The sequence below is a fragment of the Haliotis rufescens genome, unplaced genomic scaffold, assembly GCF_023055435.1.
Source record: "Haliotis rufescens isolate VD_foot unplaced genomic scaffold, xgHalRufe1.0.p SCAF_1, whole genome shotgun sequence".
NCBI classification, from domain to species: Eukaryota; Metazoa; Mollusca; class Gastropoda; order Lepetellida; family Haliotidae; genus Haliotis; species Haliotis rufescens.
The window spans coordinates 56,744,408-56,760,214 of NW_025963779.1; the positions used below are offsets into that span (position 1 = coordinate 56,744,408).

General features: G+C 42.5%; 1 protein-coding gene across 1 annotated transcript in view; it reads right to left on the minus strand.

Moving 5' to 3' along the window:
• Positions 1-945: 945 nt before the first annotated feature.
• The window catches only part of LOC124131515 (fatty acid synthase-like), a 37,850-nt gene continuing 22,988 nt past the window's right edge, over positions 946-15,807 (minus strand). The window contains exons 25-39 of the mRNA XM_046494809.2: positions 15,526-15,640; positions 15,251-15,438; positions 14,294-14,530; positions 13,589-13,741; positions 12,543-12,746; positions 11,175-11,389; positions 9,778-9,984; positions 8,682-9,046; positions 7,617-7,798; positions 6,403-6,508; positions 6,071-6,191; positions 5,837-5,929; positions 4,474-4,634; positions 1,885-2,078; positions 946-1,450 (exon numbers count right to left, since the gene is read on the minus strand). Coding sequence (XP_046350765.2) covers positions 1,251-1,450; positions 1,885-2,078; positions 4,474-4,634; positions 5,837-5,929; positions 6,071-6,191; positions 6,403-6,508; positions 7,617-7,798; positions 8,682-9,046; positions 9,778-9,984; positions 11,175-11,389; positions 12,543-12,746; positions 13,589-13,741; positions 14,294-14,530; positions 15,251-15,438; positions 15,526-15,640 — 2,741 coding nt within the window. The 3' untranslated portion in view covers positions 946-1,250. The remainder of the gene's footprint in view (positions 1,451-1,884; positions 2,079-4,473; positions 4,635-5,836; positions 5,930-6,070; positions 6,192-6,402; positions 6,509-7,616; positions 7,799-8,681; positions 9,047-9,777; positions 9,985-11,174; positions 11,390-12,542; positions 12,747-13,588; positions 13,742-14,293; positions 14,531-15,250; positions 15,439-15,525; positions 15,641-15,807) is intronic.

The window sequence follows — 15,807 nt, forward strand, 5'->3', positions numbered from 1 at the left end:
AGATTCTGAATCGTCGCCATTGATGACAATGGGGCTGCGCTCTGCCTAGCAAACGAGTAGTTGAAAGCATACACACTACTTAACCCAATCACCATTGGACAACCGATCATTGGTCCGCTGTTATCAGCATTAGGAATTGGGAGCAGAGCAGAGCGTGATCGTGTTATATTCGCTAGGGCATTTGTCAGTATCGCGCAGAGTGGGATTCTACACTATTAGCACAATGCGTTGATGCTTAGCGCTGTGTCGCATATGTAAAAAGTAGCTGTCATGCACGCTGATCTCAATGTGTCCGACAGGTAGCATTTGCTCGCAGAACACGTGTCATGTACTCAGGCAGCCACGTTTGTTTGTTTGTTTGTTTTGTTTGTTGTTGTTGAACGCCGCACTCCGCAATATTCCAGCTATATGATGGCGGTCTGTAAATAATCGAGTCTGGACCAGACAATACAGTGATTGATATCATGAGCATCGATCCACGCTATTGGGATACGATGGCAGCCACGTGCACAATGCTGTTATAGGTAACAGCATCACTTGCACACCGGAGGCGGTAACAGATTCACCATTTCATATTCTGGTCGGACCTTGGTCAGTTTATAATACTACTGAATTGTTCACGACAATACTGGAAAAAAACAAAAAACATTCTAGCCTTAGGTTTTACAAAACAAAAAAATTCTTGGATGTCCTGCAAAAAAATGAGTTGAGAAAAAGATACAAATGTTCGGCTATTCGTTCAGAGACAACGTGTCTGTTTTGAAGCAGTAACCGATACCATACCCCGTCTCTCCGTCCAGTATATGAAATGGCAGGCCCCTCAACACTTTGGTACTTCCAAGGGCATGTATGTATATAACATACATTTGAAAAATCATACGCAGAAATGAATTTTGTTGCTGTGGTTCATTTACATACTTCAGAAAAAAAGTAGAACATCTGATCTCCATTTTGCAGGGTATATTGTTTTTATTCCCGTTATTAAATAACCAACACCGTTTAGATAGAAATCAACAATGAATATAGCAGTATCACAGATCATAATATACTCCTGTCGTTCGTGATCGTTGTGAAGGTACAGTTGCACATGTCACTGACTTTATTTCAAGTCCTATTCAACAGCTAAGATGACGACACTTGTCCCATCTTCATCTTGTCGCAGTGCACACTCTTGCCTCCACATCGTTATCAGCGAGCATCTCCAGATATCACACAACAGCACTATCACTGGGCATCATCCGACAGGGCCATTACAGGGCATCACCTGACAGGACATTGTGTATAAACTGAACAACTTCATCCACTTTATCAGCCTTGAGGAACGATTGGTGGTCACCATCCACAAACTTGACATTGACCTCTCCGGTGCAGAGTTGACCCAGTCCGTAATCTGCTGACATGGGTACACACAGGGCCGGGTCAGACTTCACTCTTAAGAGGTGAATATTGCCTGAAATGAAACAAAAACACAAACGTTTCTTTTAATATTACAAAATAGTTTCATAATTTGCAGTGGAGGATGTTGATTCACCCCCACCCTAGCTACCGTTTGTGGCAGAAATCTCAAGTATTTCCCTAATACACAAACTTTGAGGAATTGTGAATTATTTTAATTATTTTATTTATTTTATTCATTATCTACCAGAGACCGATTAATATTCACCACACACAATTTGTTACTGCCTGACGTTTTACGTGTACGCCGACATTAAATGAGAAATCCATCCATGACAATGACCAATAATTTAATCTGTATGGATACCGTCTTAAACCTGGGAAGTCTTGCAGATATGCAAAGCCAGGCAATTTACAGAAGTGACGACTTCTTTCAACACGGTAACAAGTTGCTCAACAATTATGAAATTAAACAGTAATTTAACAAACCAATAAATTTCTCCTGCGGTCTATACTTGTCTGCTATGAAGGTGCTGTTAATATATTCCTCCGCTTTTTTCTCCCTTGAGAGCCTTATCACTTCAGTGGCAGCGGAATGTAGTCCCATTTTTGTTTCTGGCTTTCGGTCCTTGTTCAATATCTGCTGTTTAAGAGACATCCATTTTGTCTTCGTGGGGCTTTCACTATAGATAAATATTGCATATATGAAAATCCAATATGTCAAGATGGCTAGCTGTCCACAGGCACGCCGAACTCAGAATTATGACAGCAGTCTGGAAGTAATCAAGTCCAGAGAATCCAGTGATTGACAGGAGTATCGATCCACACAATTGGGATACGATGACATGCAATCAACATCGTCATCGAGCCTGACCACCCGATCCAGTTGGTCGCCCCTTACGGACAGCATAGGGAACTATCAACCTATTCTAACCCGGGATCCCGACGTCTTTTACAACGTTCAGATAGAATGGAAATGAGCACCAGACTGTATACTCCGCAACTGTACGTTTCGAAACTGTATTTCGAGATATATCATATCCGTTATTTTGTCTTTATACACCATAAATCTAAACGAGGTGACTCTGTGGCAGTTAAGGGGGATACTCTAGCTTACGTTGCATGTGTGATTTAAGAAATTAACCCTCCGTGCAAGACCCCACTTCAGGAATAAACCATTAGCCAAGAACACAAGGACAGGATATCGGTGCCATTAGCGCACAAAAGTTGGTATCAAATGTTGTTTGTTGTTCAACGCCGCACTCGGAAATATCACAGCTATATCACGGTATGTTAATAATCGAGTCTGAACCAGACAATCCAGTGATTGATGTCATGAGCATCGATCGACGCAATTGGAACATGTTGACATGCATCAACCAAGTCGCGAGCCTGACCACCCGATCCCGTTAGTAGCCTCTTACGACAAGCACAGTCGCCTTTTACAACAAGCATGCTTTGCTGTAGACGTATTCTAACCCGGATCTTCACGGGTCTCGCGATAATTAATTGACGAAAATAGCTGCATGTGTGTTAAAACTTATAAACTGAAAACAAGCCATTCCGCCGATAAGGAATAAAACTTACAGTGATGACAACTGTAAAGTGCGCCTTTCAAGAAATATCCATTTTGCTGGCGATAAACATCCTCATCCAGTTGAGATTTCCACACTGTACGATTCAAACCTAAATTTCTCAGAAACGACACATTTTCTTGACTTTTAATTTTTGTTTGAAATGGAGACAGTTCTGGGAAGATTTGTCGTGACATTATCAAACGCGGACGGAGTGCAAATTCTACAAACCCTTACTTCTCTTTTAGATCATATTGAGGCTAAAAGAGCAACAGTTGAGTTGATGCATTCTCATCTTGACCGATTCTTTCTTAAGGGACCAGATTTCCCGGCCTTTAAATGTTACACCATTCATTTTTCAAAATATCTATCTTTCGCATTGGAAAGCGAACACTTCCGTTATTGGAATGAAGTCCTTGCGTAAACAGGCAGACTGGGTACATTATTGGGATATAAAGATAACGCCGCACGGTCAGTACCTTTATTTCATCCCGGTAATGTATAGTCACATATCCCGTTCAACAGCTGTATCACACAGGACTTCATTATTCATTTGGAATACGTCAAGTTTAAGGAAGAGGCGACGAAAGAATAAGCATATACTCCGTAACGTTGTGTTCCTCATAATAAAGAAGTTGACATCCATAAATTCTCTTCCTTATGTGTATCACTTCTAAATGTCTTTCAAAGTTCAGAGAACAAATTAACCGTTGCTGCGCCGAGGATGTTTACAAACAATTTTCAAAATTAGACACCAGCGTTCCAACTTATTTAAACCATACTGACATCCACAGACCCTAGGCATCTTACATGTTGAAACAACATAGCCAGAACTCTGAGCTCAGCAGTGTGGGTAATAGGGTGAGCAATTAACGTACACCATACTAGAATATATGAATAGAAAATTACAAAAAATCGCGAAACAATTGGTAGTCGTATTATGTTTGTCGAAAACATATCACTAAATGGTTTAGGCATTGTTTTTATTGTATGTTTATGTGTTTAGTAGGCTTTAAAAGATGGAGTGTGGTCTGTCGAATCCAACTTGCAACACGTTTTTCATAAATTGTTCTTTCGTCAATGATAATGAGATGTTTCGTCATAGGCAATAAGCCATGGTTCAATCTTATGAAATCTATCTGAATTACTTGTTCGGGATCTATTCTTACACCAAATGCAGAGGGTATTTAAAGGCAAAGTTGTTTAACTGTATGGTCACGGTATAGCTAATTGAGTTGTCTGAAAAACATCGAAAGATCATCCGTTTTATATTTTAGTTGAGCAAAACCTTTTTTCTGTGTTTACTTTACAATGCCATAAGTCCAAACATGTCAGTAGAAGCAACAAAGACGCAAGTCAAACAAACACTTTGAAACTTTCATACATTCCGTTACTTTATAATTAATTTACCACTATTAGACAAAAAGTACCCTTATGTGTCAACAATACAGCTAATTCCTGCCAATTTAACGAGACATTGGAAATGTCCAAAACAAACTCTGACCTGAGGACGATGTTGCCCATGATGAAGTCCACTGCCAGTTTCACACGGGGGTAGCCGGAAGGTAGATTCATGAGGGCACCGGTGAGAAACTGACGCGTCTTGATGGGCCCGTACATCTCCACGAATGATATCAGTGCTACGATCTCCGTCGAATCATTTGACTTGCAATACAGAAATGAGTAGATTACAAAATTATCAAAAGCGGTATTGTCTGGAGACAGGCTGTATTTTAAGAATAGGGCAGTATGAAAAAGAATAAATATATCTTGTGGGTTTGCATTAATGATAATTCTAAATGTCTGTTGTGATTTTATTCAATGTTTGCTCAACTACCTGTACTGCAACTGAATCCTTATGCTATTTGTGGTTTGGAATTTGCACAAATGCACAATTGCACAAACAATTTAAATTCAGGTTTTCTAAAATAAAGCTCAATCCAAGAATTATGTTTCGGAAACACCAAGGGAAACGTAACTTACAGTTTTGTCCAATGTAAAAGGCAAAATATTGAATTCCGAAAATACCTTAACAACGACACCACTTTAAAGAGAATAAACGCATTCAATCTTGTATTGTTTTCATTGTACATTGTGATCAATAATCAATGTACAGAGTGACTGGAGAGTAAAAATTAAAGAGTCATCAATACTCCATCTGCATCACGGCGGCCTGTGAAAATCGTGTCTGGACCAGAAAAAATACGGACAGTTCACAATGATATGTATTTCACTGAGATATCAGATCACAAAACCACCTGACAACCCGATTTAAAGTCTGTCAACCACCATTTTGGAGCCCGGTTTTTCGCAGTTATTTCCAATTAAATACACAATCACGCGACGAAAGTTGGTTATTATCTAATAATAATCATTTACCTAACTAGAAATGCCAGTTTTGTAATTTAATGTCCGAATAAAAAAATGCCTTCATTGTAACGTGATTTTGTGACTGATGGCCTTGTAGCGGGGGTAAGAACACACGATTTCACGTCACACAGCAATGACATAATGTGTTAAACATGCTTGCTGCATGACCTTATGCATGCATAGGTCACCCTACACCTCTTGGTTATACCAACACTATCGGTATAGGCCAGACACGTTTAGTAACATGGAGATGTGTTGTCAAAGGTGCTTGTGCCTCCCTTCTGCCTCCTTTGAGCAACCAACCTCCTCGGCGACCTTTGTGCGACATGTTCAAAACTTCACGGCGTCCATGGCGATGTCTGAACCTCCTATGTACCACCTTGGAACGACCTAGGCAACCATTCTGCCTCATTTGAGCCTCCAACGACGACCTGGCAAATGTTATGGTCGCACACGGGAGGCACAAAGGTCGCCATCCTGTTTAAAGCCCCCATTACCTTCGTATCAGATCTGTCCAGTTGTTCGCGTCCTGTGGCTATGTGAGAGTGGACAAAGCCTGGTCCTCCATCCAGAATAATAAGACATTCAACCTACAAACCACACAAGCAACTAAATCACAACGAAAATATCAATTAAATAATCAATATCTGGAACAAAAGTCGAGAATAAATGTGTTGCGTTATTATTTGAATAGACATACTGTTTTCAACTCTATCAAGTTCAGGCGCTACCTTTTTATCGGATATCTGCAGCTGTCTGGCTATCTCAAAGGCAATCATACCACCATAAGAATACCCAGCAAGCCTGTATGGTCCCACGGAATCGTAGAGCTCGATAGCATTTCGGTAAAACCTACAACACAGATTGAAATTATACCAATTAGTGAAAAAACAAAAACAAAAGCTTTTGAAATGAAAAACGAAAGTTAGTTTATGGAGCTACAGATACCGATTTAAAAATTGTGGAATAAATGAAAATTTACACACTTTTCTCCTCCCCAAAGTCAGGTTTTAGTAATGAAGCAAAATCCAATTCAAAGACATTGAAAGGGATATCAACTCACCCAGCCATGTCTGTGACTGAGGATGTCGTCGTTGACGGTGTACGCTGTATACCATAGCAGGGCACGTTCAGTGCCTTCCCCAGTGACCTCAGAAGAACCAGAGTACCTAGTAGGTCATGTATGGGATACTTCATAAAGGACAAGCGATTGTATTTTGTTTTACGGTGCAGCTATAATAGCAATATTCTAGCTGTATCGAGTCTGGACCCATCTTCCCGAGGCAAGGGTGTTAGCTGACTACAAAAGTCCAGTTTCCACACTTGCCGAATTTCATGAGCAGATCGTAGCGCCATCAGTGGCTATTACGAACTATTTCCCTTTTATGTCCCTCCATCAGATTCCATCTCTCATATCACCTGCATTTGCTTCAAAGAAAATGGCAGCGCCCAGTCAAGACGATCTGATCGATAATCAAGATCTATATTGTAATAAAAAGGGTCTTATCTCGCGAAGTGCATCAAATCATTTGGTCTGGACCATATAGACGAGTGGTTGGTATTCTGGACAACGCCCCACGCAGCCGGGGTATGATGCCACGCAATCAATAAAGTTTGTAGTGCTAGCCTAAAGAAATACAACACTGCAGTTCAATATGGATACCCCACTCCGACACAGTACACTGATATATAAATAGCCCGGATAATCAAATGTCATGATTAATGAATCATGGCCACAGAGCAATTCTACGATGAATACATAAAAGTGTTCTCAGCAGTAAGCGTCTGGAAGGATGAGCTTGAGCGAGTGAGCGACTGATCGGACGAGTATGGTTTTACGCCGCTGTTTGCAATATTCCAGCAATATCATGTCGGGGAACACCAGAAATGGGCTTCACACACAGTACTTATGTGGGAAATCGAACCCGGGTCTTCGGTGTGACGAGCGAACGCCTTAACCACTTGACTAACCAACCGCCCCTAAATTTTTGATAAAACCACCAATTTCCCGCTCTCCGGACAGATGCTTAATCAACTAGTATAGACCACGGAGGCGGTCTCACGGAGGCGGTCCCACGGATGAGGTCTTGATATAGGAAGCATAATGATTTGGACGAATATGGGATTTGAACACTCAGGAGAGCATGGAATTATGAATACAACGGAATGCAGGAAGTACAATGTACCCCTGAAATGTTTCAAATCATGCATGAATACTTAATGACACCAGTTCTATCGGTTCTGCAATGTACTACTGAAACTTATCGCAGCTCTTACCTGTGATGGGATGGACAATAAAGAGGGGTTTAGCCTGGGAGACGCAATCGTTCAGCTTGAGGAGTGGAGGCGTGATCTTGCTGGGCGTCAGGAGCTTCTTCACACAGGGGGAATGGGGTGTCAATGGAGTCTTGGGCACGCCAACAAAGAGGAAATCCATTGTCTGGGGCGTTGTCGGCATTCTGTGCGATGTACATTAATATATTTAGGCATGGATTGGAACGGTCGGCTTTACAATATTTGAGTCATTTCACGACTGGGGACAACAGGTGAGGTGAGGTGAAATGGGGTTTTACGTCGCGTGCAAGATTATTGCACTTATATAGCGACGTGCATGTTCGTGTGTGTGTTTGTGTGGCTGCTTGTACTAGTCCGGACTGATGCCGATTTATAGTGCTAGCTCACTGAGATACCATGCCGCAGTTTAACATGAATACCCCACTCAGACACAGTATACTGACTCCGAGCCGACCAGTCCTTGTTTTAGCACCTTAATGCCGAGCGCCAGACAGGGTAACAACAAGTACCATCTTTTAACGTCTTTTGGTATGACGCGGCCGGGGATCGAACCCCGGACCTTCCGGTCTCCGGGCGGACGCTCTACCACTAGACCACGGAGGCGGTCACTGGGGACAACAAGACTGGGTTTCAAACATGAGGGTCATACATCGCTTTCACAAAGCAACCAACCTTCCAAATAATGAATTGGAAGAAACTTAGCATTAACACCTCAAAGATGTACAGTCAGTATCTAGTCAATGGGTCATTTGTCCCGATGAAGCCTCAATATAAGAAAAATCTGATTGAAAACAGTTTTACTTAATTATCGACGCACATGTCTATGAAGTAATACAATGGTTTCAGGGTCACCAAACATGTTGCCGACAGTATGAGCAATGACCAACGTCATCGGGGTATGATATCAGCCAGGTCACATATTGCTTCATTACCCTCCTAATTTGAGTCGGATTTTACAAGCTTGGATCATGGGAAATACTTTACCCCGGAATTTTAAAGTGTATGAGATTCAGGAATCGTTTATGCATTATCCTAAACGAGTCGCACCTTAACAGGACATTCCTGGTTCTTTCATGTGCGGGGGATGCGAAGACCTTGTCCTCCATGTAACTCCCCTCCAACCTAATTCCGCTCAGCGGCAGATCAAGCGAGACCAGGGGTTCTCTGTGACAGGCAGCACCGGGGGAGTCAACAGTGATCCTGATGATGGGGGTTGAGGCGGAGGTGTATTGGGACATGTCCACGGACATGACGGTGTTGCGGCGTGTGTTGGGCGGAGCTAACAGCCCAGAGCAGGTGGCAGATGATGGGGTCAGCAGTTTGGAGGCCTCCATGTAAGACGAGGTGCGGGCGGTGTTTAGATGGTCCTTGCTATCATTCAAGCAGGACGTATTCTGAGTGATAGAGAACTCCTGAAATAATGCAAAATATGGTGTGACTGTGTGCTATGTGTGTGACTGACACACTATTAAGCATTTAAACATAACGGTGGGATATTGAATGAATTTCAAATACTTTAAAGGTTCAAATGAAGTCTAAATGTACGAATTTCTTTGCTCTAAGTACCTTTGTTTATCAAATACATTGGCTCCACTCCCCTGGAAATAGCCATTCTGGTTTATGTTAATGAGGAAATGTATTACAATCATCACGTTTCAGATATATATATAAAGAAATCAACACCGCTACACAGGACCGACCGACTGGTTACCAACATGAAGTGTCAAAATAAATGTAAATAAGGTCACATAAGACGCATGTCGACATTTGTTTTGCGTTAAAATTTTCAATTTTAATAACCTATTTCACAAAACTGAATTGTCAAGACCTAGACACCGTGACTTTAATGATGTGGACGGTACACATGTAGGTTGTAGGCTTCAACAAATCAGTTAAGTGAGCGAGTGAATGTTGTTTAATGTCAGTCAGCAATATTTCAGCTATATCACGGGGTCTTGAAAACAGTCTGGACAACTTAACCAAACCATGTACAACGATGCGTGCACTCGGGGTACGGTCAATGGCACAAGGGACCAACATTATTTAAATCCGGTATCCCAACGGTCGCTAGTACTGAAAACAAGGTTTGCGGCAAAAGCAACATCCTCAACAATGTTGCAGAAATATACGATGTCGGCGTCACCTGTGGTTTCATTGATAAGGTAAGTTGAAGTCGTTCAACCGAAGCTACGTCGTTCTCTGGGATGCCGTCCAAAACATCCCTCATCTTACATCCGGGGCCATCCAAAAGTGTGAACAACTTCTGTAAGCTGATTGGCTGAGAAAACTTCATCTGTTCCTCAACACAGTAGCGGAGACCGCGATGCTCCGGGTAACCGTCATCTGCTCTCTGACAAGAAAACAAAGACAAACAGATCATTACTGTTTATCTGAGGGGTCCTCTAAACATTAAGTGTTGTGCGTAGATCCAAACATTGTTAGCTGCCATAGACACTTAAGTCATGAATACACAAATGCCTTTAGAAAGCGGTCAAATGTAACAAATGTTATATTTTGGATAACACATGCTTGGTAAAGTACAAATTTAGTACTTTATTGGGTTGAGTCCTATCCAGTGAGGGACCTAAACGCCAGCACACAAAGTCAGCGATCAAAACCACTCAGTCACCGAGGCTTCCACAAACATGACAGTCCAACAACTGGTAGTCTAGATCACGTACTTTGTGTACCCCTCTCATAAATGTAAGATTTTGGACTTGAGTAATAGCTTAATTCTCAACCATAATCATCATAATTGTAATACTTCCAATCGGCTCAGTTGTCATGGTAATAAATATTACAGGAGGAATGTGTGGTATTGTTTAAATGTGTATTAAGGGTTCCGGAATAGTGATGCCGATGTTGTCCTTCATTGCCCTTAGAGACCCGTGAAGATTCCTGGGTAGAATAGGTCTTCAGCGGCCCATGCTTGCCGTAAAAGGTGACTATGCTTGTCGTAAAAGGCGACTAACGGGATCGCGTGGTCAGGTTCGCTGACTTGGTTGATGCAAGTCATCGTATCCCAATTGCGGGGATCGATGCTCCTGATATCAATCACTTGATTGTCTTGTCCAGACTCGATTTTTACAGACCACCGTCATAAAGCTGGAATATTGCTGAGTGCGGCGTTAAACAACAAACAAACAACCATTGCCCTTAGAACTAATTACCAGGAGACAGCACGGTGTCATGGCTGTCTTTCAGTTATAAAATGGTGTATTGGACGAGTATGGTTCCGACAGACAATTATTAGATGGAATTGTAACAAAGTTCATGACGTATTTCCGGGGTATAATGCCAGTTTTCCTAGATATTATAACAATACAAATCATAAATATATCCAAATCCTAACTCAATTAATTCAAACTTTTCTTCAGTTTGGTTAGCACGTATTTGCCTTTCCCCAATACATATTTCCAAAACCATTCCAGGCTTCAGGCCTGGGAAGCTCAATCTTAAATTCCATGACATACCCGTATGGACCTTGTTTTCCAATATCCTACGGTACATGATACAAACTCGATGACCTAGTTCACTCACATCTCTGACTGATGAAGAGGTGATTCTCTCCAGGGCCGCCAAGATGTCCTTGTCGCACATATCCTGCAGCTGAGCGAAGACGGTGGCAGGGCTGACACTCATCACAGTGATGTTACGCAGGAAGGCGGACATACCTAGAGAATCCTTTTCGCTGGGCCTACCTGTCAGCACACAGCGTCCATGGTCGGCCACGAGATCCATTGCTGAATTCATGTCTGAAATGCATTGTGTTTGTTGTTTACTGCCGCAGCAATATTCCAGGTATATGACGACGGCCTGTAAATAATCGAGCCTGGAACAAATAATTCAGTCACCGATAATGTGCGCAACATTCCACGCCGTCGTGTTACGATGACACGCAGTCAACAAAATCACAGAGCGTGACCCCTCAATCCATTTGTTCGGCTCCGTGGAAAAATTCTAACGCGGAATCCCAAAAGGGGCACTAAAATAGATGAGGTCAAATAGGGTTTGACCTCCTGTCCAAGATTATTGCACTTATATAGCTGTTAGTGCGCGCATGCGTGCGTCTCTTGTCCGAACTAATGACGATTTTTTGTGTGCTGTCAAACTGAGATACCATGCCAAAGTTTAACATGAATACCCCACTCAGACACAGTATACTGACTCCGAGCCGACCAGTGCTTGTCTTAACCACTTTATGCAGAACGCCAGACAGGGTAAAAAGTACCATATTTTAAAGTATTTGGTATGACACGGTCGGGGATAGAACCCAGGACCTTCCGCTCACCGGGCGAACGCTCTACCACTAGACCACGGAGGCGGTCCTAAATTACATATGCAAAAAATAACGACGACGATACATAACTGAATGAAGAGCAACCAAACCAGTGGTTGACAGCATGAACCACTACCCACAGTCGGGGCATGTCAACACACAATCAGGTCAAACTGGATGCTTGATCTTACAGTCATGGCATACTGGGGCTCAACCTACGTCATCTGGGCTGGACAAAATTATATAACCTTTCGAATAAATCCAGTACATGTACATGTATATGGATTTGATAATGAATGTGCGTTATGGATAATGCGGCCGTCCTAAATATCCTGTTGATTAATAATAATAATAATAATAATTGATTTATAAAGCGCCTAATATCCATCGACAGTTGCTCACTGGCGCTGTGACAGAGTTAAAAAGTAATGTCTATGTACATATGCCAACAATCAGGAGATCCATTGAAAAGCTGAAGTGAAGAAGTAGTTTTTGAGGAGAGACTTAAACGTTTCCTTAGAAGCAGAGTTAATGTCTTAACTATCAACTGACAGTGGTCAATGGTTGGTAAACAGGCGAATTCCATAATACATGTGTGTTTAGGAAATAAATAAGTTGACCTAACTTACCGGACCCGTCGGTCTTAAAGCATACGTCCACACCTCTTCCCTTTGTCAGCTGCTTTAGCTGAAGTCCGAGACTCCGCGGATGTAGAATGTTAACTTGAGGGAAGGCGCTCCGTAGCATGAGGCTCATCTCAGGATCCCAGGTGCAGGTGAACACGTCACTGCCTTGTATCGTCAGCATGGCGATGATGTACACTGAGACGGTGTCTGTTAACATTTTACAGCAACATCGGTCAGCGCTCGTGCGTTTACGCAGAAATGTTTTGCAGTTATATTATGGTGAATTCGCTTAATGTTGTTGGAAAGACCAGAGTGACAGGTCGTAGAAATTTATCCCTTTGACATAACTCATGAACAGGGGTGCTTTTAGCGTTTCTTGATTTTCAAGCTACATCATTATCTAGTCTGGATCAGACACCAATGATTGATATAGTTTTTTGTTGTCTAACGCAACACTCAGCAATATTCCAGCTACATGACAGCGGTCTGTAAATAATCGTGCCTGGACCAGACAAGCCAGTGATTGACATCATGAGCATCGATCAACGCAACTGGGACACGATGACATACATCAACCAAGTCAGTGAGCCTGACCACCCGATCTCGTTAGTCGCCTCTTACGACAAGCATGGGTTGCTGAAGACGTATTCTACGCCGGATCTTCACGGGTCGCCTGATAACCCGATTCCGTTGGAAAGTCTCGCTGACTTGGTTGATGCATGTCATCGTATCGCAATTGCGTAGATCGATGCTCATGCCATTCATTGACATTATCGGAAATGTAAGATAACACGCAATCAAACATGCCACCGAGCCTTACCACCCGATCCACTTAGTCCTCAAGCAAAAGTAACCGAGGACCAATTCTAACCCGGAATACCAACCTGTGCTTGCTGCCAGACCAAAGATCATCATAATCAAAATGAATCTGGAAATCGAACAAACGAACAGTGGATCCGGGCACAGCAAAGGGGCCCGACTCTTCAAAGAATGTCAAATAATGGGCGACACATTTCAATATTATGTATATATGGACACAACACAATTACCAAGAGGAGGCAGCAGAACTGCCGTCTGTTCTGGCTTGACACTGGCGACATCTTTCAGTGTGTGTGATGCGAGGATGAAGGGGACCACGGCATCAAGGTCCTCCGCCTTCCAGTTGTCAGGCACGCTGTAACTCTTGTGCTTCACACCGGCGTCTACACGGGTGTTGGAGGCCAACGTTATAGAATAATTGTGCCAACACAAATCGTTCAGGTACAAAATCCATAGTATTACGACTACAGAAAGGTGTTTGGTGGACATTTCCAAATTTTACCTAGCAGTGACCAAAATATTGTCAGATGCAATTTCCTATTGTGACTTGTACCATATGTTCCCGTGATATATTTTCAGTTAAACAGTTGACTGGTCTTTGCATGTGTTTGTTACGGTGCCATCGGCGGGGCAGGATACATTCTCACCGACGGCGCATTTAAGCCACTGATACGAACATGTCACGACGCCATGTTGTTTGAATGGAACAAGTTCGGAAATGGACTGTTATTATCAAATAACGTATTCAATTAATTATCACGGTTGGCAGTAATACGAGTGTGATGGTGATAGTTCAAAATTTAACAATTCCAGTGGATATGTGTTTAAACCGCTTTTAGCAATACACCAGCAATATCAGGGCCGGAGACACCAGAAATGGGCTAATGCGTGAAGAGCGCACGTTTATATCCACTAGGCTATCTCGGCGCTCTTACTTGTAATGGACACAAGTCCGATCTGCTCGGAAGGCTCGTCCTCCGTGTGGCCCATGTAGAGGAGGAGTTTGTCCTCACTGCTGACGTTGCTGGGTAGGCTGTAGAGCAACACACTGTCGACCACGGAAGTGGAACTAGCGTCACCAAGGTTGAGGTTCTGGAGAAGAATAGACTGGTCTAGCCCCCTCTTGATAGTTGGCTGGAACTGGAGTATCACTCCACCCGCCTTGCAGATACCTGTACGAATCATAAATAATGATAAATAATGATAGCCGGATACATGCAATGTTTTCCCCCTATTAACGTTATCCTATGAAACATACAGAGTAATTCTATAACATTTAGTCGACGAGTAAAGCTTATTTGTGGTTCCTGGTGATAACAAAACTAAATGTTATACTTAGCAATGATTTAATGGTAAACAGGAAAATATAGTGTTAGTTTGGATTTGAAGAGTATTTTATTTCAGTTATATCAGTGAGTGCCAGCTTGATGTGGGAGAAAAGCGCAAGTGATAAGTCTGAGACGGTCACCTTGCTAAAACCCATGAACACGGGTATAGTGTCTATAAAACCTAGAAACATTCAGGGCGAATTTGAAATTCGAACCCTTCATCAGAGGATACTTGCAAGCCGAAGGGATGCAACCCTGCACCGCGAAATGCGGCGCGATTGACTATAGGGACTGCGAATTGCTGTCCAAACGGGTCACCCGTACCCCGAAGTTACTGAAAATATTAACCCATGAAAGATCAAGTTTACATGCGCCCTTTGATCATGATTTCCTTTTTTGTCTTAGTTAATTTCGTTTTACATGTCGGAACTTAACCTGCAACCATCACATAAATACCCCCATGAGCTGCACTCCTTAACTAGGCATGGTTCCGCAAAACATTTACTGCACTGCATTGGGCAGTTGGGCACCGTCACGTCAATGATTCCACTAACGCTGCTCTACCTGTATGTTCCTCCATCATGACAAGGACGCTAGCGCAGTCGTGTGTGATCTTTATGTGTTTCTGGGGGTCGAGCATCACCTTGATTGGGAGATCGGGTGTGTGTGGATTAACAAACTCCAGCACAGCGTTGATGAACTCCAGCCAGCTGTCCTCCCACACAACCTCCTCCGTCTCCACCTCATGCTCGCTGGAAACAAGCAACACATGGGTAACCGTATGTCGTGCGTTTATGTTGCCAGATCTTATGTTATCACATCCGATGTATTTATCTTACCAATCGTCCTGTGTTTTAGCTACATTTTCATTTTGATCAACGTCGTAGCCAGGAACTAGAGGAAGGTCAACGTCGCTCCCTGGACGTTCATACTGTCCTGTCATAACAACGCCGCCTGAAATGAAACATAAATCGAGGAGAGTGTTTTTTTTGTTTTTTTTCAGAAACGAAGTATCAACAGTTCTAATATCAGTTTTTTAATACAATTGTTCATCTCACTTAGACAATCGCATTTGGACAATTCTGTAAATGATCTTAAATGAATAGTTTCATTTATTAGCA